Genomic DNA, 21229 nt, shown 5'->3' on the forward strand with positions numbered 1-21229 from the left:
CTCACCCCTAGCCAGCAGGACCACTGATCAGGGATGATGGCGGGGAGGAGGACAATGGGGGAAAGTCTATACAGGCTACGATCTTATACACCTGGGAGTAAGCCTCACTGAGTTCAATGGGGCTTGCTTCTGAGTAGATGTATTGACAGGCTCGCACTGCACGCCTTTGTCTCAAGCGCGTTCCTCCGAGTCCTCCAGAGACACAAGGGATCGATAACCAACGTTTGTTTCCGTCCGCTCGGCGGCGGCCCTCTAGGGGGCGCTGGCTCCGCGTCGCCGCCAATCGCGGAACCGGAAATGGGTCCTGCGCACTGACTCCCTGAGCGAGTTTCCGGAAGACGCTTCATCGCGACAGGGCTTCCACCATAGTGATGCCGCGGGCCAGAGCGGAACTTAGCTAATAGCGGGCGGCTCCGGTTTTTCCCCCTGCCGGAAGTTCCGCTCGCGAGCGACGTAGGTAAGGCAGCTGGTGGGATCTGCGGCTGGAGAAAGGAGAGGCGGAATCAGCGGGTGCTCCTTCTCCTGACCAGGCAAGGCCGCAGAGCTTCCTCACACCGGGCCCGTCCATTTGCGCGCCCCTGTTTCCCCGGCCGGATCCGAGGCCCTCAGCCGTCCAGGTTCTTCCCCCTCGTCTGCTCCTGCTCGCCGGGCAGCAGCCTTTGAGGGGCCGAGCTGGGCGGTCTGTGGTAGAGCCAGCCCCCCCCACGCCCTCCCAAGCCCCGACACAAGCCCGCTTGGAAGGATTCTGGCCAATGAGGCCGGGAAATCTCTTTAGGGACGCTGGGAGCCCGCAGGCGCAACATCCCGGCCGGTTAGTGCGGGCAGCGCCTGCACTTTGGAACTCCCTGCCGATTGATCAAGCAGGCGCCTTCGCTGCGCTCTCTTCGGCGCCTGCTTAGAAACATTCCCTAACCCTGCCCAGATGGTTAGAAAGTTGCAGCAGAATCATATTGTAGACAGTAGCATCTAATCCAGCTGTCCCAGACGGGGATCGAACCTGCAACCTTGGCGTTATCAGCTCCAGGCTCTAACCAACTGAGCTATCCATAGACTCTTAAGAGTTAGGAGGGACCATCATCTAGTCCAGGCACGTTCAACAGGTAGATTGTGATCTACCAGTAGATCACTGGTAGATCACTGGCTACCCCCAAAGAAGCTCAGCAACTTTGGCTCCCCTAAAAAAGCTCAACAACTTTGATTTGAACCCAAAAAAGGGGGTAGATCACTGCCAGTTTTTAACTCTGTGAGTAGATCGCTGTCTCTTGGGAGTTGGCCACCCCTGATTCTATTCCAACCCCCTGGAATGCAGGAATCTCAGCTAAAGCATCTGTGACAGAGGGCCAACCAACCTCTGTTTAAAAACCTTCAAGGAAGGAGAGCCAGGTTAAAGTACCGTATTTTTTGCTCCATAAGACTCACTTTTTCCCTCCTAAAAAGTAAGGGGAAATGTGTGTGCGTCTTATGGAGCGAATGCAGGCAGCGCAGCTATCCCAGAAGCCAGAACAGCAAGAGGGATCGCTGCTTTCACTGCGCAGCAATCCCTCTTGTTGTTCTGGCTTCTGAGATTCACAATATTTTTTTTCTTGTTTTCCTCCTCCAAAAACTAGGTGCGTCTTGTGGTCTGGTGCATCTTATAGAGCGAAAAATATGGTAGTTTTAATCTCTTGGTATTTCAACTTATGTAGGCTTTAAAGTAGTGTTGTAAATTTTTCTTAATTTTATTGTTTTGTCTTCCTGTAAACCGCTTTGAGGTTGTTGTTGTTGTTGTTTTGTTTTTGTTTTATAAGCAAGCGGTGTATAAATCTTATGAAATGAATAAATAATAAATAAATAGTCAAGAGCAGACAGTAATGAGCCAGATGGGCCAATGGTTGCTTGTTATAAAGCTGCTGCTTCATACATTCATGTCTATGTGGGGATTTTTATTTTTGCCTCACAGGTCCATCTACAGCCATGGCGCAGTACAAAGGAGCTGCCAGCGAGGCTGGCCGGGCACTCCAGCTGATGAAGAAGAGGGAGAGGCAGCGGGAACATATGGAACAGATGAGGCAACGGATTGCTGAGGTGAAAGGAAGCAGAAGGTCCTAAGGGGCAAGATGGGGGGGGGGGTAATTTGGTTGCTGAGCGAGGTATTACCATGAGGGTGTGGTGCAGAAGCATTGGAGGACTCTGAATGCAGGAAATGGCAAAGAAGGCAGCAGCATGGAATTGTCTGTTCTTTGACGCCAGGTTGTCAGGAAGAGCCAGCGCAAAATACGGAAAGGTGTTTTCAGAATGATCATAGAATTTTGTAGAGTTGGAAGGGACCACGAGAGTCATCTAAAAAGTTTCAATGCTTTTCATATGTGATGCTTTTCAAATGCACCTTTAAGCCATTTTTCTGCAATCTGTAGTGTTCATACAGTATAAGAAACCAAATTGAGGCATTAAAAAATTAAGCAGATGTTCTAATAAATATTTAACACTGTATTCAAATTATGGTTGCAGGTAATACAACACCCTAGCCCATGGTGAAGCTGAGCATGCTGAGTACAAATACATTAAACCAACGTATCTATCTTTTGGCAATAGTTGTGGATAATCGTTTCCTCATGATTCCTTCCCCCCACAACATTTCAGTTGGCCCTTGGCATGGTTTTTTGTTTTTTCTTTAACTTCACTGCTCTCTTCCATTATAGAGTTGAAGGGGTACTGTCGGTCAGTTCAATCCCTGCCCTAAGCAACCTTAAATATTTTTCCTTGAAAACCTCTCTAGGAAGATTTCACAACTTGTTGTTTTACCATAGGGATGGAGAACCTCTGTTCTTCCAGATGTTGACCTTCAGCTCCCATCAGCCTGGCTAGCATAGCCAATGATCAGGGATGACAGGAGTCATAGTCCAAAAGCAACTGGAGGGTCACAGGTTCTCCATCTCTCTATCACCAGATTTCTCTTAGAGGTTTTTATTCTTCTGGCTTGATGTATTCTGTATATTCTCGTCTCCCTTTCAATCACTTGTCCATCCCACCTCTTGTAAGTGTTGGCTACCAGATAAAAAAATTCCTGTGTGGTTGTATCCCTTTTTCTGAATATTCGTTTTCTGCATGACTATGGTTTGCAGTTTTCTTCTTTTATTACTGTCAGAAATTGCCCATCTTCCCCAACTTGTCTGTCACATAACGTATCTTTCCAATATACTTTTCTAACTGAGTATAGTGAAGTACGTTCCCTCCGCCCCACCTCTTTTAAAACCTGGACTTTGTTATCCTTTCTCTTTCCTTTTATTTGACTAATCACATCTTTCATGTTAGGCTCATCACTATCACATTGTCTGTTAGTGTTGCTCTGTCAAAGTGAACTAGGATTTAAATGAATTGAGATTCTGACCATTCTATTAACCTGCTGAAAGAGAAAATAATAATCTCAAATGCATGTAAGGTCCCTTGCATAGTTAAATAGGGTCTGTCTCCAACAAGTATGGTAATTGCAGAAAATTTAGAAAAATTATAGGTGCTCAGAAATGTGCCTCAAAAGATGAAATATTTCCACTCCTGAGTTAGTTCCTTATTATACTGAACATGTGTGGGAAACACTGGGGCCTCCAGATGTCAGTGAACTGCAATTCCCATCAGTATGGCAAATGGCGAAGGATGTTGGTAGTTGTAGTTCAGCAGCATTTGGAGGGCCAAACACCTGACCTTGAATATGGCTTTGCTGCTTTGCAACTTGAACACCAAGCACATGCCTTTGAAATCTCCCTATCCTCCGAGCAGTAGGGCATAGCATAGCTGCTTCGACCTACTCCAGTCTTGGCATCTCCCTCCCTCTACCTGCTGTCACAAGCAAGAACCCCAAGTGTGCCGTACCTGAGGGGGGCGGTGGATGACAGGACCAGTGAGGGAGCAGACACAACTTCCTTTTCTTCTGCTTTATTAGGAGATTTAAAGTTTTATATGAAGTGCCTGGGCTGCAGCACTGCTTTTTTCTGTAGTGTTAAGCTCACCAAACAGAAATGCGTTTCCCTAGAAACAGGAGAGCTTAGATTGTGCAGTGTGTATTTAGTGCCAAAGAACAATTTAATTCTTTATTAGAGAATTCCTCATTCAACGACTCTGATTGATTTTGCGGGTCTCTAAGCAGACATTCACAGTGTTATCTTTTTTCCTTCATCCAGATACATTCACAGGTATTGCCATTCCCTTCATCTTGGACCTGGGTGACCGTATACTTTTTCTGCAATGCATTGAGTTTATAGACTACTTTCCCCCTTTCCCTGTGTTTTTATAACAAGCTATACCCCCTGAATAATAATGACACTTCAGTCTTGAGAGCTTTCCCCAACAAGTCTTGCCAACAGTACCACTGCTTCTGACAATGTTTAGCTCACCTTGCTTGCTTCCCCTGGGTTCCCTCTTAGTATACAAAAATGCTGTGTGCTTGAAAGTCTCAAATGAGCTCTCTTCTTGCCTTGGACCTTTCTGTGCTTCTGCAGGGCACTTGTTCCTTCCAAAAATGATTACAGATCCTTGGACTTTGTTCTCTGGGCTCACATCTCCCAACCATTTAGATCAGCCTTCCCAGTGTGGTACTTTTCAGATGTTTTGAATTACAGTTGCCATCACTCTTGACCATTGGTCATTCTGGCTGGGACAGGTGGGGGCTGGAGTCCAGAACATCTGGAGGATACCAGAGGGGGTGTGCTGTAGATCACTTATTGGATTGACAAGGCAAGGGCAATGTTGATAAAACAAATACAGTTTGGGGTGTTGGCCCTTTCTTGTGGAGCCCAACTTCTCAGCCTTGAAGACACTGAATTCCTCCTGGCAGCACTGCCTGTAAAGCGAAGCATTCTGGTTGAGGACCTTTCCATGCCCAACTCGACTTCTTTCCTTGGTGAAAAGGATTTTCCTCTTTTTCTTTACTTCTTTCAATCAAAATCAGTAGAAAATGTACATAATCTGTCCCAGGTCTTTGGATTAAGGTAGGCTATGAATCTAAAATAGTTGGGATACAGAGTGTGAGTGCTTATCTTAACCAAGGGCAGGATGAGATGAGAACACTAAGGGCATGTGAGGTTTTCCTATGGCTGCCCTGACCCCAAACAGCACATGGGTTGATGTCCCCTAATCTGTGTTCCTCCTCCTCTTGGGGTAGTTGCACATCTTTGTAGATTTAGTCTAAGAAGGTGGGCTGGAAGTCGTAACTGGGATATCGCTGAGTCTCTAGCTTCATGCAGCAGCAAACTTGATCTCCTCTTTCCCATGGCAGGAGAACATCATGAAGTCAAACATTGACAAGAAATTCTCAGCTCACTATGATGCAGTGGAAGCTGAGCTGAAATCCAGCACTGTTGGTGAGTGTGGGAAGGGAGCCCAGTGCTGGGGAATGAAGCTGCAGGGGTCCCAGTCTCCATTCTTTGACTTGAATGGATGAATAGACTCTACTTCCCTGCACAGAGCTGGGTAATCATCACATGGGAGGCCTGATTCCCAGCACATTTTCTTCTGATAGGTCTGGTGACCCTCAACGACATGAAGGCCAAGCAAGAGGCTCTCGTAAAGGAACGGGAGAAGCAGCTGGCAAAGAAGGAGCAATCCAAGGAGCTGCAGCTGTGAGTTGTGGGTGTTCTGGGTAGACTGGGATGGGCAATATTTTTCCTCCTTCATGAATGTTCCCCCTGTACTATAGGGTGGTGTATAAGATCTGGAGTACCGTAATGGTTAAGACCATAGAGTTGGAAGGGCCATGGAGGTCATCTGGTCCTAGCCCTTGGCACACTGTACCTTCAGCATCCCTGATGGGTGACTATTCAGATGTAGGCTGTGCAGTGAGAGCATCCCATTTTAAACTATAGAACACTAAGACATGCAGTCAGTCATGTTCAGGTGAGGCAGAACAAGGTGCTTCTTCATTCATTGCCTAATTTTGAAATCCACTAAGCCTTTGTGAGTTTAAAAAAGGGATAAATCTGTTGTCTGTTAATTAGCCTGTCAACTAACCGAATGGAACTTCTATGTCCAGAGGCATTATATCTGCACAAAACTAAGGAAAAAAACTGGAGCTTAACCAGGAAGAATATTGCCTTCATGCCTTTCTTGTGAGCTTCCCAAGGCAACCACTGGCTACGGTTGGAAGCAAGGGTGCTGGGCTATGTGGGTGCTTGATCTGATCCAGCGGGGCCTTGAGCAAGCCACTATTTTCTCTCAGCCTTGGCGCCTCCTCCTGCAGTACCGGCAGCATAATACTGGCCAAACTTACAAGGTTGTTGTGAAGATTACTGCAGTAATGCTTGTGAAACACTGAGCATTGTTAAGCACAGGTATTGCCTGAAGGCTTATGATGTAGCCACTCACTGGGTCTGGGTCTGATCTGGATGGGAGACTGCCTGACAACCCCATGAAAGTTGCCTTAAATTCCAAGATGAAAGCAAGGCAGATTATAAATAATCCTAAATAAATAAGGACATGATGTTATTCGCTTCCCTCTAGTGTAGCAGCTTTGTGACTCTTAAGTTCCCTTCCTGCCCATCTCCCTAATCTGAGAAGTATGACCAATCTGGGGATACTCTAACATCAACCCCTCTTTCCTCTTCAGGTCACCTGCTGTTTTTCAACTCTCTGCTTTCCTCCACCATCTTTGGAATGCTTTGTTTCCCCCTCCCCTGTGAAGCTGATGTTGGCTTGTTCCTCATAGGAAGCTGGAGCGCATGCGGGAGCGGGAACGCAAGCAGGAGCAGAAGCGCAAGATCTCAAGCTTGTCCTTCACCCTGGATGAGGAGGAGGAAGATGATGGCGGCATCGAGGAGGAAGAGGAAGAGGCAGAGCTGGAGCGGGAAGGTGAGGCCTGGAAGGCTGGGGGCTCCCAGGTGGAGAGGGAAGCCCAGGTGGGCCTGGGTGGTGGTGACACTGGAAGCAAGGTGGGGCTGTGAAGGGATGGCTGTGAAGTTCCAAGGGTAGCTCCTCCCTCTTGTCTGATTGCACCACCTCCCTCAGAGCTGGCCCCCAAGAAGAAGAAACTGGGGAAGAACCCAGATGTGGACACCAGCTTCCTGCCTGACCGTGACCGTGAGGTATGCTGCTTATCTGCCCTCTGTGGCACCCACCCACCTCCATCCTCAAGTGCCCTGGAGGGGTCCCCAATGCCCCTTGCCATCTACATCTTGCAAGGCACTTTGCTCCCATCTTTCCCTCTGTGGATTGTTCCTTTCTGCACTAAGGCAGGAGCGAGGATCCTGTGGCCTCTCCTGAAGTTAATGGACTGACTCCAGCTCCCATCATCCCTGACCCGCTGGCCATGTTGGCTGGAGGCTGATGGGAGTTGGAGTCCAAAACATCGGGAAGGTGCTGGGTTTCCCCAGCCCCACCAAGGCATCACCTTGACAGCTTTTGCCTTCCCCTCCTCCGGTTTCCAGGAGGAAGAAAACCGCCTGCGAGAAGAACTTCGGCAGGAGTGGGAAGCCAAACAGGAGAAAATAAAGAGTGAGTGAGGGAATGTGGTGTCAGTGGCCTGGCCTTGACCACTGGTTATCAGAGCCTGTCATGTGGTCATAGCAGGGGAGGGGTATTGTTTATAGGAAGATGTTGGAGATTTTCATATTTCTTCTGATGAGAGTTTTTATTCTGCCCTTCTCTTGACTCCTCTGTGGTTTTCCTCTCCCACCAGGTGAAGAAATAGAAATCACCTTCAGCTACTGGGATGGCTCTGGGCACCGCCGGACTGTCAAGGTGAGCTTTGCTCCATGCGATATTGGGCTCAGTTCCTAGCTTTGGAAAAGGAGTTGGTGGCTTAGCGTGTGGGGTGGTAGGAGCCCAGATGGTTGGCTTTTTCCATTCAGTGCACCAGCGGTGGGGAACCTTTTGTCCTGCATGCCAAATCTGACTAGGGCGGGGGGCACCTGCCTGTCAGCTAACATCCCAAATGGGAACAGGACACACAACAAAAACAGGATTAAACCCTGTCCTCCTGCCCATCAGCTGCTGTCAACAGTGATGTCAGCTGATGGGCGGGTGAGCACGGTTTGGGGAAATTGGCCTTGCGGGCCACATTGAACCCCCTGGCAGGCAAAGGCTGGCACACAGGCTGGCGGATCCTCACCCCTGCAGAGCATGAGCCCCCAGTGCATGACCACCTATGAACTGGTAATGTTGCTCTTAGCTCTCTACCCCATGAATTAAAAGCTACTTGCACCAAAATATCCACAGCTTCAGTTTACTAATCTACCAATTAAGGCCTGAAGCCATTAATCTTATATGTAAAATAGTGCCCTCTCATTCCTATTCACACACACAGTGGAGTGGCTGAGTGTGAGAGAGGGTGTGCACCAGTGTGCTGTAGTGTTTAGAGCCTCAGTTTATGTTTTTGGTTGAAATCCCCACTCAGCCATGAAGCTTACTTTCTGAGTGACTTTGAGCCAGTCCCTCTCTCAACCTAGCTGTACAGGAATGTGGTGAGGATAAAAGCATAGAGAACCACGTGTGCTGGCTTGAGCTCCTTGGAGGAATAACAGGATGTAAATGTAATAAATACCCCCCCACACACACACATACTAGCCGTGTGTATATCCTTTGAGGATTCTGCAGGTTATATTTTGGGGCTGGGGCATATAAATGAGGGAGATCCATTCCAGGCTGACTTTCATTTCCCCGCAGTGCAGATGAAGAAGGGCAACACCATCCAGCAGTTCCTGCAAAAGGCCCTGGAGATCTTGCGTAAGGACTTCAGTGAACTCCGGTAAAGGACTTGGCAGAGTTGAGGTAGCTCACCCAGGGTGGTGGGAATGGTATGGCCAAAGCGTTAGAGAGAGATCAGAGAGTCCAAGTCATCATGGTCTAGTAGGGAGTGTAAGATCTGGCCATGGTAGATTTGAGTTAAATCTTCATCTGTAAAATGAGGATGATTCATTAATATGCAAAGTCACAGTAGGAGCTGACAGCACAGACTTTGTAATGCAGCCAGCATACACACGTACACAAACACAGAGCAAGCAGAGTGCAGGAGAAAAGTGAATGCTTTTCTGGAGGATGTTTCAGTCAGAGTTACTGGCTGATGAAGGTATGAGGCTTATTGGGCAGGGGAAGATGGTGGGTTTAGACTCTGAGTATGTCTCTCCTTCCCTCCCCTTGCAGGTCAGCTGGTGTGGAGCAACTTATGTACATCAAGGAGGATCTGATCATCCCACATGTGAGTGGATGGCCCTGGGGCAGCCTGTTCTGCTTTTCAGAACCCTGCCCCCTTTATGCATGAGGAGAAAGCACCCAAATTGTACCTAATTCATCCTTGTGCTAGTAATCTAAAAGTCAGAAGATCTGAACTTCCTTACTTAGACTTTCCAGAGTATTAGAGGGGTGTGTGAAGCAGGATTCTCCCTCCCTCCCATCCCCAACAAAAGTTCAAACAAAACTGGGAGGAAACACTTGACTTCTTGTACATAGAGACTGCTAGTGCTTGTTTTTAGGGAAGTCCACTTCCCGCTTTGAGAAATATTTAAAGAGACCCCAACTTCCATCACCCAGAGTAGTTCCATGGGGTCTTCTTTTGACTCAGTCAGCATGTGAAGTGGGATGGTTAAGCCAGATTCAGTTAGGTCCCCCCTGGAAAGAAGTGGAATAGCTGTAGGTCTGTCTGAGTGGGGTGGCACCCCATTCTTCTTCAAACACTGAAACAAACCCCAGTTAACACTTTCTTTTTGTGGGGGACGCTGCCCTTTGTTTCCATCCCAGTTCCCATTTGCCACAAATAAAGTAAGTCCATTGGCTGCTTTCCTCTGTGTGGGCTGGGAATATTTTTGAGACATCCCTTCCTGAACCCATTTCTTTCTGCCTGTCTAGCACCACAGCTTCTATGACTTCATCGTCACCAAGGCCCGGGGGAAAAGCGGTGAGTTTTTTCTGCCCTTCCTCCATTCTGAGTCTACCTGGGGAAGTAATGCGGGGGGGCGGGTTCTGTTCTAGTTACTGTGGCACAGACACAGTGGTGGTCAGAGTCAGATTGGGCTGCAGTTGCATGTTGGCAGAGAGAAGGTTGCTTGGGCTAAGAGAAAAGGCAAAGGGGCATAAACAGAGAAGCAATGGGCAAATCACAATGAGACTGTCCCCTGTGACACGGCAACAATCAAAGAGGTAGCGACTGAAGCATTGGTGAAAAAGGAGAGGCTGAAAAGGGGATGCAGACTTTCCTGTGGGTTATAAAGTACTTGGCTGAGGTTGAAGGTTTAAGAGAGGGGTTTGGGCTATGGGGGTAGGAGTGATAAGCTCCAATATGAGCCTTTTCTCTCTCCCCTGGGGTGCTCCCCAATCCAGGGCCGCTCTTCAATTTTGATGTACACGATGATGTTCGGCTTCTAAGTGACGCAACAGTGGAAAAAGATGAGGTGAGGAGGAGGAGGGAACCTGGCCCAGCTCTGTATTAAGTTCTGTATTAGGTGGCACCTATAGTAGTGCCAGGGTCGCGGGTGGTACTGTGGATTAAACCACAGAGCTTAGGACTTGCCGATCAGAAGGTTGCCGGTTCAAATCCCTGCGATAGGGTGAGCTCCCATTGCTCGGTCCCTGCTCCTGCCAACCTAGCAGTTCAAAAGCACGTCAAAGTGCAAGTACATAAATAGGTACCACTCCGGCGGGAAGGTAAACGGCATTTCCGTGCGCTGCTGTGGTTCGCCAGAAGTGGCTTAGTCATGCTGGCCACATGACCCGGAAGCTGTATGCCGGCTCTCTTGGCCAATAAAGCGAGATGAGTGCTGCAACCCCAGAGTCGGCCACGACTGGACCTAATGGTCAGGGGTCCCTTTACCTTTATAGTAGTACCAATTCCGCTGATTGACGTAGTCGGGTGGCCTCATGCGAGGACAGGCTCTTAGGTAAACTGGTCCAAAGCTAAGGGCAATCCTGCTGCAGCATTCTGCACCATCTGCTCCTTCTGGACCAAGTGCAAGGGAAGCCCCGCAGAGAGTACATTTCACTCCAGAATACATGGACAAGACTTGACTGGGGAATGGCTGATGCAAAGAACTCCTTCCCAAAGAACTCTGCATTGGGAAAGGAGGGGACGTGTTCAAACAATACTTGTCTTCAGATAAAGTTTCCACCCCCATTCTGAGCTTGTTGGGCTTTTCTGACCATAGTTTCCCCCACCCCAATTCCCCTCTTGTCCGCCATCTCCAGTCCCATGCCGGCAAAGTGGTGCTTCGCAGTTGGTATGAAAAGAACAAGCATATTTTCCCTGCAAGCCGGTGGGAGCCCTACGACCCCGAGAAGAAGTGGGACAAGTACACGGTAGGGAGTGGGGGAGCTGGGGGAAGGGGCGTGATAAGGATGGGGGAGCTCTGAAGGAGTTCAGCAGGGGAGAGGTGTCTCAAATACTGGGAGCGTCAAATGACTTGCCTTGCGAATTTATGGCAGTATGAGTATATCCCTGTGAAATTGTATTGGGCTTTTTTCAGAGTACTCTAAATGCTATGTCTGTGATGTCTTGCCCTGTAAGGTAGGCCAAGATTGATCGGTATCCCTATGTTACTAATAGATCATTGAGAGATAATGGCTTGCATAGACCTTTGCAGAAAGTTTAAATAGGTGAGGTGATATTGAACTGGGAATGTTCCAGCTCATGACCTCATTCCCTTAACAACCACAGTACTCAACAGTCTGCCTTCACAAGTTCTCCTTGCTCGAACCTCTCTTGCCAAGGAATTCTTGATGGTGGTCTCTATCTTCTGCTTCATCTTCTCTGTCTAACTGAACCTGTGAGGTTTTGATTGATGATGATGGTGACAACCACAATAACAGCAACTTTTATTATTTCTGTTATGCCTAATTGACTGGGTTGCCACAGCCACTCTGAAAGGCTCTAAAAAGTCACCTGTTTGACATCTTTTGGGAGGGTGTTCCACTGCCGAGAAGGCTCTCTGCCTGGTTCTCTGTAACCCCACTTCTCGCAGTGAGGGAACTACCAGAAAGCCCACAGAGGTGGACGTCAGTGTCCAGGCTGGACAATGGAGGTGGAGGCGCTCCTTCAGATATATTGGGCTGAAGCTGTTTAGGGCTTTAAAGGTCAGCACCAACACCTTGAATTGTGCTTGGAAATGTACTGGAAGTCAGTGTAGATCCTTTTGGACCAGTCTTCTATGGTCACAGCAGTCACTCCCAGTCACCAGTTTAGCTGCCACATTCTCGGTTAGTCGTAGTTTCCAAGCAATTGCTTCATGGTTGTAGATGTTTTAAACTCACCATTCCTTGAGGCATTTTGGCAGCAGTCTTTTATAGCTGTGACGTGGTTTTTGTTGGGACTGGGCTGTTTATTGTGTTTTAATAATCGTAAGTCACCTCAAGTTTTGAAGAAGCAGGAGGGGAGAATGTTTCAGTGCCTTTAGAGCAGAGATGGATGGGAACCTGTGGACCTTAAGAAGTTGTTGTTGAAACCCCAACTCCCATAAGCCCCAGTCAGCATAGCAAATGGTCAGGGATAATGGGAACTGGGAGTCCACCAACATCTGAAGGTCCCACAGGTTCACCAGCTGCAATGTTGTGTGTAATGTGTAGCTTGGCCTAGTGTCCTCCATTTGAATTGCTCACTCCTTCATTCCAGAATCTTGAGCGCCCTGTGCTGCAGTTATTTAGCACATCTGCAAAGCGATCAGGTTTGATCACCCCATTGTGTGAACTGCCCTGAGATTGTCGGATGAAGGGCAGTATGTAAATTTAATTAACAAACAAGCAAATAATTTTAAAGGAGAATATAGCATGGCAAGTACTAAGATAACATCAAGAAGGGATGATAAACAACATTAATTTGTCTGTACCCAAAGAATAGAGGAGACTGAGAGCTGACTGGTGCTCTTTAACATCCTCTTTTTTGTGTGTGTGGCTGTGATATTTGCGTCAAAGATTCTGAAAATTCAAGCTCCTCCTCTTGCAGATTCAGCCAATTGATGACTCGTACACAATCTGTTTCCTGCCATGTTGCTTTCCCAGCAGCTAACAGAAACGATGATTCTTAACCCACAAGGCCATGGCCTTGTCCTTTGCATCATCAAATTTCCTCACTCGTGGTTTATCACTGCGGTCTGTTAGGTCATTAGCATTATTCCGTTGTAAATGAACGAGGCACTGCTGTTCTGTAGTCACCCTAAGCGCAAATAGATGCCACTGTGGTACCTGACCTAGCTATGGAGTGGTGCCCCAGTTCATGTGGTTTTTACAAGCGGTGCCCAGTGCTTCCTGGCAAAACTTCTACAGCATGGTACTGGATCAACTCCCACCCTCTTCTTACTTCCCACAGATCCGCTGAGGGACGGATGAAGCTGCTGATCCTCTATTGGTGTGATACGTGTCTGCCTTCCTGAAGCTGCTGCAGCATCTCTTCTTTATCCCGCTCCAGCCCTCCAACCTCTGCAGCTGCACCTTTACCCCTAACTGTATCAGCCTTTGATGAAATAAACTTGGCCTCACCTAAACATGAAGTGTTGTGTTGTACCACTTGTGGCCAAGGGCTGCCAAATCTGCCAGATCAAAACTTCATTTGAGCCATGGGATAGTGCTAGAATCTGCTTTCAGACTCTGGGTGGGTTCTAAAGCAGGCCTGACCGGTTGATTTCTCATTTTCTCTAACAAGTGTTTCATGCTACTTACTGCTAAGATGCAAAATAAGTAACAAAAGACGCTAGCCTGAAAATAAAATGCCTCACCCTCATCAGAGTTGTATTGATCTGTTTTTAATTCAACAAGGGAGAAAAAGATTAAATAAATTTAGATTAAAGATTAATAATAATAATAATAATAATAATAATAATAATGGAAAGAAAGAAGAAAACTACAATAATAATATACAAAAAATACTAATAACAGTTAAAGGGACATATTGACATATAAAAGGAAGGTGTGGGGGCAGAACAAACTCCATTCTAATTTATATTGGTTTCCATTCCTAGTTACCTGCAAGCAGTTCTTGTTCACCCCAGACAACCATGCAAGCACCAGTGTTCAAGCCTTACTGAAGCTGTCTACTTTATATATTCAAACTCTGTTAAAGGCACAAGGGGTCATTTACTTGCTTCACTCTGAACCCACTTTTTGACTCTGCACTCCCCACCCGCCACCCAACGTGGCTGCCAGCACTACAAAATCACACTTAAAACCCATATGCAAATCTTAGAACTGGATTTCTGTAAGGCTTTCCTTTCAAGGGGGTGGAATGTGTTCCATAATTTTCACATAACCGCAATTCCAGGGCGCAAGACAAACTTACAACAAAAAGTATTGACGTAATAAACACAACACATGTAACACCCATCTTTACAAGTTGGAGGGTGATTGTGAATATCAAGCTGCACCTTGACTAAGTATAGCTATCTTCCCTCATTTCTGTTCTTTTTGACCTGGAATCTTAACAGTCACTAAAGAATTGCCATTAGTGTTTCCTCACTTTTCCTGGTTGCCATGTTGCTTCCAGACAATGACCACTTCCAAAATAGGTTATTTATATTTATGCTGCACCAAGAGACTAGTTGGTGGTGATTATGAAGCATCTTCACACTGATTGGCTGAGCTGCAGCAATGTCACAGAGAGGAGAAGCAGACAGTAGGGTCTCTGTCATGGACAAAATGCAGGAAAGGGAAAAGCGACTGAGAAGGACGGAGAGAGAGGATGGGCATAGAGAGCTTCATATGGCCAGGAGGTGCAGAGCTAAAGAATTGTGGCTCTTACGATAACACTCGCCAGCTTGGCCAATGATCTGGAGTGATCAGACTTGTAGTCCACCTACGACTCAGGCCAAAAGTTAGCTAGCTGTAGTAAAGGATTCTATATGGACATGAACAGGATCTGTATGCTTTGTTAATTCCGTGGCTGCTGTTTCTCTGTCTTTGGGCTGCTTGGCTTACATAATGCATAATGGCTTGACGAGAGTCTGACTGAAGATTTAACCGGTGCATTCTGAATGGATAACTAGTTTACCCAAATCATAGTTCACAGTAAAAGAGTTGGATTCACAAGTGTTGCCTCCTTCCTTATAAAGAGCTGGGGATAGAGTTATGGCCCTCCAGTGTCAGGTATTTTATTCCCAACTTAAGATGGTACAAAGTCGCTTAAAACAACGTGACTGGTGAAAGAAAGTATTGGATTACTAGAATGCGCTGCAATGGGACATTTTCTCCCATGGGCACCAGGGGGTGCTGTAATCCCATTAGAGGCACACCTCAACCCATTTTCAAGGCTTTTATATACAGGAGGGAAATGGGGTCCCTGTATAGTGAGGTATGTGTGCTTTTCACTAAGGAAGTACCACTGCTGCACACAACATCCAAAGGGAAAGAAATTCCCATACGGAAATATAATAACGCCTCCTCTGAAAGAGAAGGTGGGTAGCTTGGGGGTAATTCTGGATCCTTTGTTGTCGCTTGAGGCTGTTGCACTGAGTGCCTTCCATCAGTTTCAACTGGTGGCCCAATTGCATCCCTATCTGGACAGGGATAGACTGCCATCTATGCTCCAGTAACTAGGTTAGATTACTGTACTGCAACACATTATGCATGGGACTGTCTCTGAAGATGGTTCAGAAACTTCAACTAGTGCAAAATTTGGCAGTCAGGTTGCTCACCAGGGCAAGATGGTTTGAGAATATTACACCGATTCTGGTGCGACTGCATTGGCTGCCAAATAGTTTCTGGGCCCAATTCAAAGTGCTGATTTTGACCCATAAAGCCTTAAGTGGCTCAGGACTGCCTATCCCCATATGAACCGACTCTGTGGTCATCATCTGAGGCCCATCTTCATGTGTCCCCCCCATGAGAGGTCTGGAGGGTGGCAACGTGAGAATGGGGCCTTTTCTGGCATGGCTCCCTGTTTGTGAAATGCTCTCTCCACAGAGGTTTGCCCGGTGCCTTCATTAGATACCTTTAGATGCCAAGCAAAATAGTTCCTCTTCAGCCAGGCCTTTGGTTGATTAGCATTCTCTGGCTTTTAAAATGTATTGGAGAGGGTTATCGGTTTGTTTTTGTTTCATTATGTATTGTGTATTCTCATTTTGTATTTCTATGTTGTGATCTTTGGATGAAGGGCAGTATAGTATAGTGGGACCTTGGGTTACAGAGGCTTCAGGTTACAGACTCCGCTAACCCAGAAATAGTACCTTGGGTTAAGAACTTTGCTCCAGGATGAGAACAGAAATTGTGCCGCAGCAGCAGCAGGAGGCCCCATTAGCTAAAGTGGTACCTCAGGTTAAGAACAGTTTCAGGTTAAGAACGGACCTCCAGAACGAATTAAGTTCTTAACCAGAGGTACCACTGTATCCAAATTTTAATGATGATGATTATGATGTCTTCGTCTACACCAGACTCCTTTTATTTTAAAACAATCAAAGACATCGCAGAAACACAACCGAGGGACTTCCAAATCTGGGGCAATTTCAGCAACATCTCTTTTTATATTTTGCTGGAGGTTGTGCACCCTCCCCCCAAGCCGGGTTTGAACTGTTTCTTACGGGGTTTTGTGTGCAGAGCAGATGTGCAGGCTATGCATGCTTAACACAGAGATTGTGCGTAAATACCTTTGGCACACAGGTAAGTTCTCACTCGCCCATAGAAACACCTGTGAACACCCCATATACATGTCATGATGACCTCCTGCAGGCACTCTTGCAAATACAGAACCCTTACCCCCCCAATGTTTGTGGGTGCACACGATTGTGTAGAGACACATCTTGTATTTAAACTGTGTTCTAGCACTGATATACATTCAAGTTAACATGACATGAACTATGAGAAGGCAACATGCGGTAAGCCTCAGTAGGTCAAAATGTCCGGAGCTGGAAATGTCCTCAGCATGCTTCCTCACCAGTAAATCCCACTAAGTTAAATAGGGTTTCCATCTGGGAACCAGTGGCGTAGCGTGGGTTGTCAGCACCCAGGGCAAGGCAAGTAATTTGCGCCCCCTAACCCGTGGATTTGCGCCCCCTAACCCTACCCCCCAGATGTTGCGCCCGGTGCGGCCGGCCCCCCTGCACCCCCCACGCTACGCCACTGCTGGGAATACGTGGGTGGAAATGAAACGTCATAGCACCATCCTACTATGCATGTCCACTCAGTAGGAAGCAGTATTGTATTCAGGGATCAGGATCTGGTCTACAGTCCCCATCATCTTTGCCTATGGGCTATGCTGGTTGGGGCTGATGGGAGCTGAAGTCCAGCAACCTCTGGAGGGCCATAGGTCGCCCATCCTTGTACTAACATGCGTAGGATCACACCCTTAAAGGGGACCGGCCAGTTTACTGAGCTGTCTGAGGTTTCTAGGCGCCAGAGGTCTTCCTAGGCTATCAACGCCACATTGGGAGTGTGGGATAGATTGGAGGGAAACCTTGGCTTCCAGGGCCTGGCATTTCATGGTTCTCTCTATTTTGAATTTATTCGCCTTTCCAATTGAGGGCTCAGGGGCAAATTGCTTTGGAAATGGGTTGTGAGAGATAAGGCAAAACAATGAAAAAAGGACCGGAGAGGAGCAATCTCAGAAAATAGGCAGTAGGCAAATAGATAGAAATGTCACAGAATGATGTTTCTTATGAAGTGGACTCGAGGCCATAAGTGGTTTTCTCGGGTGGGGATGGGGAGGGGATCTTAATCCTTAAAACACCACAAGAATCTTGGCTGCTTTTGTTGCAATGGATTAATAGGGCTACCCTTCTGGAAGCTGTTAGTCTATCCGGTTCACCATTTCTCTAAGCTCAAGTTACCAAGCAGGAAAAGGAGATGGGGAACCCATGGCCCTCCAGACATTGCTAGACTCCATCTCCCATCACTGCAGTCAGCATGGCCAATGGCCAGGAATGATGGATGGGAGTTGGAGTCCAACATCATCTCGCTAGAGAATCACAGTTTACTCATTTTTGTCTCACTCCATTTGATGTAGTTATATAACAGTGGTTCACATACGTTAAAAGGTATGGCTCATTACCACAATAACCTTTTGGATTATCAAGATTAGAATAAAAATGTAGCCATGGGAGCAAGATCTGAGGAAACAAATTGCCCTAGTCACTTGTGCCTTATTTCAGGGAATGGTTCCTTATTTCCTATTAACATTTAGCAACTGTTTCTTGAAACAAGGAACTGGTGGCAAGCCTAGAACAAGCGACAACATCTGGAATACTGCCACAAGTGTTAACACCTAAATGTAGCACTATAAAGAAAGGATGTAGAAAGTTTTGAACAGCTGTCACCTGTTTAAAAAAAAGATTTATATTGGTGGAAAAGTGACAACAACAGTCACAAACTCTCTATAGAGCCAAACTGCTGATTTTGAAAAACCAGAACAGAGTCTCTCTCTCTCTCTCTCTCTGAGAGATGGGGAAACATGTGTTTCCCCATATGTTGTTGGCCTACAACTCCATCCTCCCTGACCTTTGGCCATGCTGGTGTGGGCTGAGGGGAATCCAAGAGCCACAGGTTCCCCATCTCTGTTTTAGGCCTTAGTTCTCAGTGAAAAAGTAAACCTGTCTCAGAGCTATACCACATCAGGCTGCAATTAGGAGCTCACATGACTGAATGCTCCTAATAATCATTATTATCATCCCTGTACATGAAAAAGAAACAATAGTAGATGTGCCGCTGCTTCTGAGGGATCTGAAATAAAACCACCACAATCCGAGCAGGACTTTAGGTTTGGTGCGGCCATGTAGTTGTGGAGCACTTTCCTTACCAGGAAAGACTATGTTTTGTTTTGTTCTTGTTTTTATATTGTACTTTTGTGCTTCAAGTAAAGGGGAATATGCAAATTTAATAAATAAACAAAATATTGTGGGGTGTGTTTTAGAAGAAATCTGTGAAGCAGGTGAGGGTGGAGGAAGGGGTGTGCGCAGAAATAATTCAGGGTGAAAGGTTCCTGCATGGCAGGGGTTGGACTAGATGACCCTCAGGGTCCCTTCCAACTCAGCAATTCTATGTTTCTTTGATTCTGTGAACCTTTAATATCAGAAGGGCGAAGCCTAGGCTAGAGCCCCCTATGTGCCTTCCATCAACAGAGCCCACTTGAAGTCTCAAGAGGTACAGCCCAGATCCATGTCTACCATCTCGGAGAGCATTAGGCCTCTGAGAAAGGACCTTCTACCTCGGCTATTAATTGCAGTGAAATTTCAGCTGGGAGCAATATTTATGACTGAAAAAACAGGCCTCCGCCTATAGTTGGTTTGGAATGAGCTGAAACCTTTTGATCTTGGACAGAATTGCTTCCTAAACCAGGAACATAGCAAGCAACCCTAGATATTAAAACACTCTTTTGAGAGTGAGTTCCCATTTTTGTGTTATATGGAGGATAAAACAAACTTTCAGGGGGGAGAAACAACCCAATTTATGGAGCAATTCATTCTAAGTGTAGGTGGGTGGGAATTGCTACTCTGCTATTGTGTGCTTATTTACGGAAGAGCCAGAAGGATTTGCTTTCTACACATACGAATCCCAAGAAACTTGCCATGCAAGAAACCCCTTTTCTCCAGCTGCTCAGGGCTCCATTCTGATCTTTCTCTATTCTTTTGTTTCATCTAAACTTATTTTAGATCAACTAACTTATATAACCAAATATTGCATAAGGCAATAATTGTTTTAATGTTATACAGCACTTACTCTTTTTCCACCTACCCTGAGTGCTTAACGCCTAAAATATCTGCCATGCTCCGGATCTGTGTGGGTGGACTGTAGCCATCAAACGAACAAAAAGAGGATGAGGGGCGCACTCTGAATATGTTCAGAGGCACTCTCCCATCACCACAGGTGCCAACTTCAATATATTGGGGGGCAAATAAGCCCCGCCCCATATAATCCATCACATAACACGGTGTTATGTACTGAGTTGAATAGGATCCAAAATGCAGCAGTCTGATTGGTCTTAGAACAATAGGATCCAGAATGAAGCAGTCTGATTGGTCCACAGGAGCCACCCAATCCAACTCCAGGTGGAAGTGAATCCACAACCTGATTGGCCTACAGGAGAACCCCAGAATTAGCCAATCACGTGGGGCCCATTGTGTAAATAATGTATATAAAGCAGACATTCTGGGGAACTTCCATCCCTCCTCACCACTATGAGCTGAATAAAGAGCATGAAATCCACACTCGACTCAGAATATATTTCACATGGTACACATTATATGAATGGCAATGTCCATCAACTTGGGGGCGCCCTCAAATATTTTGTTGGGGGGCCAAAGGGATCTCCGCCCCTGGGAGTTGGCCCTCTGCGTTTTTAGGCTGAGCCACACAGACACCTCGCATTGAAATCCGGTTCTGCTTCGAATGAAGTCTGGCTCCTCCACTCCAGCCTCCTCACCTGGAAGAGAGCGAGGCGCCCCGTCCGTCTCCTTGATGCGAGATCCCCCCCGCCCGAGCCCCGCTTCTCTTGCTGGCCCCTCGTCCTTCGCGACGTTTCCCCTCCGGAGCCCTCCGCCTGCCCGGCCGCCTTGCCCGCCCAGCCCACGTGGACGCGGCCCTTGCCAGGCTCGGTAGCTGCGACGGCGCTGGCATCTGGTTCTCATCAGAGGCCTCGGGCGGGTTGAGTTTCCGCGGTTTCTGGGCGCTGGCTGTGCCAGGCAGCGGCAGCATCGCAGGCCGGCCGGCCACGGCCCCGCTTCGCCTCCCCTCCCTTGGATCCCGGCCCGGGACGAGCCCTTCCCCGTTTCTTCTGAGCCGGGACACTAACTCAGCCCCCGCCCTCGAGCCTGCGCGCTCTGCGGCTCATCCGGAGCGAGCGAATCCTAGACGGAAGGAGCCGGCAGAGGAGGAGGTACAGGACCGGACCGAGCCCGGGATATAGTTCGAGAGAGAAGTGGGGGTGTGCAATGGTTCTGGAGCCCGTGCTTCCATCCTGCCCGGCCCCTGGACCCACCCACGCCCCTATCTCCCCTCTCCCTCCTTGACCCATCCCACCGCCCAGGTCTCTCCATCATCCTCCCGCCACCTCCTGTCCATCATCTCTCATCTCCTGGCTCCCGTTGCCATGACAACGTGCCTTGGCTGGTACAGTGGCGGCGGCAACAGCGGCAGCCAAAACAAGGGTGCGGGGAGAGATCTGGGGTCTGGAGCGGGGAAAGGGCAAGGGGAGCTGGAGAGGGGGTCTGGGGGCGAGAAGATGGCTAGGACTGGCAGAGCTGTTCTTAGGGGTGTCATTGGGGGGGCGAGCTCATTTCCAGGCGTGCAACTGGTGTTTCCCCCGCCCTCCGCTTTTTTTAGGCAGGGGTGGGGGGAGGACAGGAGTCTTAGTCCGGTTTCTCCACTA

The 21229-nt window shown here is 47.6% G+C and overlaps 2 protein-coding genes across 3 annotated transcripts in view; both read left to right on the forward strand.

Annotated features, from left to right (window-relative positions):
* Positions 1–334: 334 nt before the first annotated feature.
* On the forward strand, positions 335–13427 carry FAM50A (family with sequence similarity 50 member A). 2 transcript variants are annotated; one of them, XM_081177218.1, is made up of 14 exons: positions 335–457; positions 1940–2064; positions 5249–5333; positions 5492–5591; positions 6674–6816; positions 6973–7049; positions 7392–7458; positions 7643–7704; positions 8634–8710; positions 9106–9160; positions 9808–9856; positions 10279–10349; positions 11140–11250; positions 13253–13427. In XM_081177218.1, the coding sequence occupies exons 2-14, from the start codon at positions 1954–1956 to the stop codon at positions 13259–13261; spliced, it is 1017 nt and encodes a 338-aa protein (XP_081033344.1). In that variant the 5' UTR covers positions 335–457; positions 1940–1953; the 3' UTR covers positions 13262–13427. The 2 variants fall into 2 exon arrangements, with proteins under 2 accessions (XP_081033344.1, XP_081033343.1); XM_081177217.1 differs by having other exon boundaries at positions 386–530.
* A 7040-nt stretch (positions 13428–20467) lies between these two features.
* PLXNA3 (plexin A3) overlaps positions 20468–21229 on the forward strand; it is a 70298-nt gene continuing 69536 nt past the window's right edge. Inside the window, exon 1 of the mRNA XM_081177183.1 lies at positions 20468–20737. The gene's annotated coding sequence lies outside the window, so the exon portion shown is untranslated. The remainder of the gene's footprint in view (positions 20738–21229) is intronic.

The sequence above is a fragment of the Podarcis bocagei genome (genome assembly GCF_964188305.1).
Source record: "Podarcis bocagei genome assembly, chromosome: 17".
In the NCBI taxonomy this organism is placed as follows: Eukaryota; Metazoa; Chordata; class Lepidosauria; order Squamata; family Lacertidae; genus Podarcis; species Podarcis bocagei.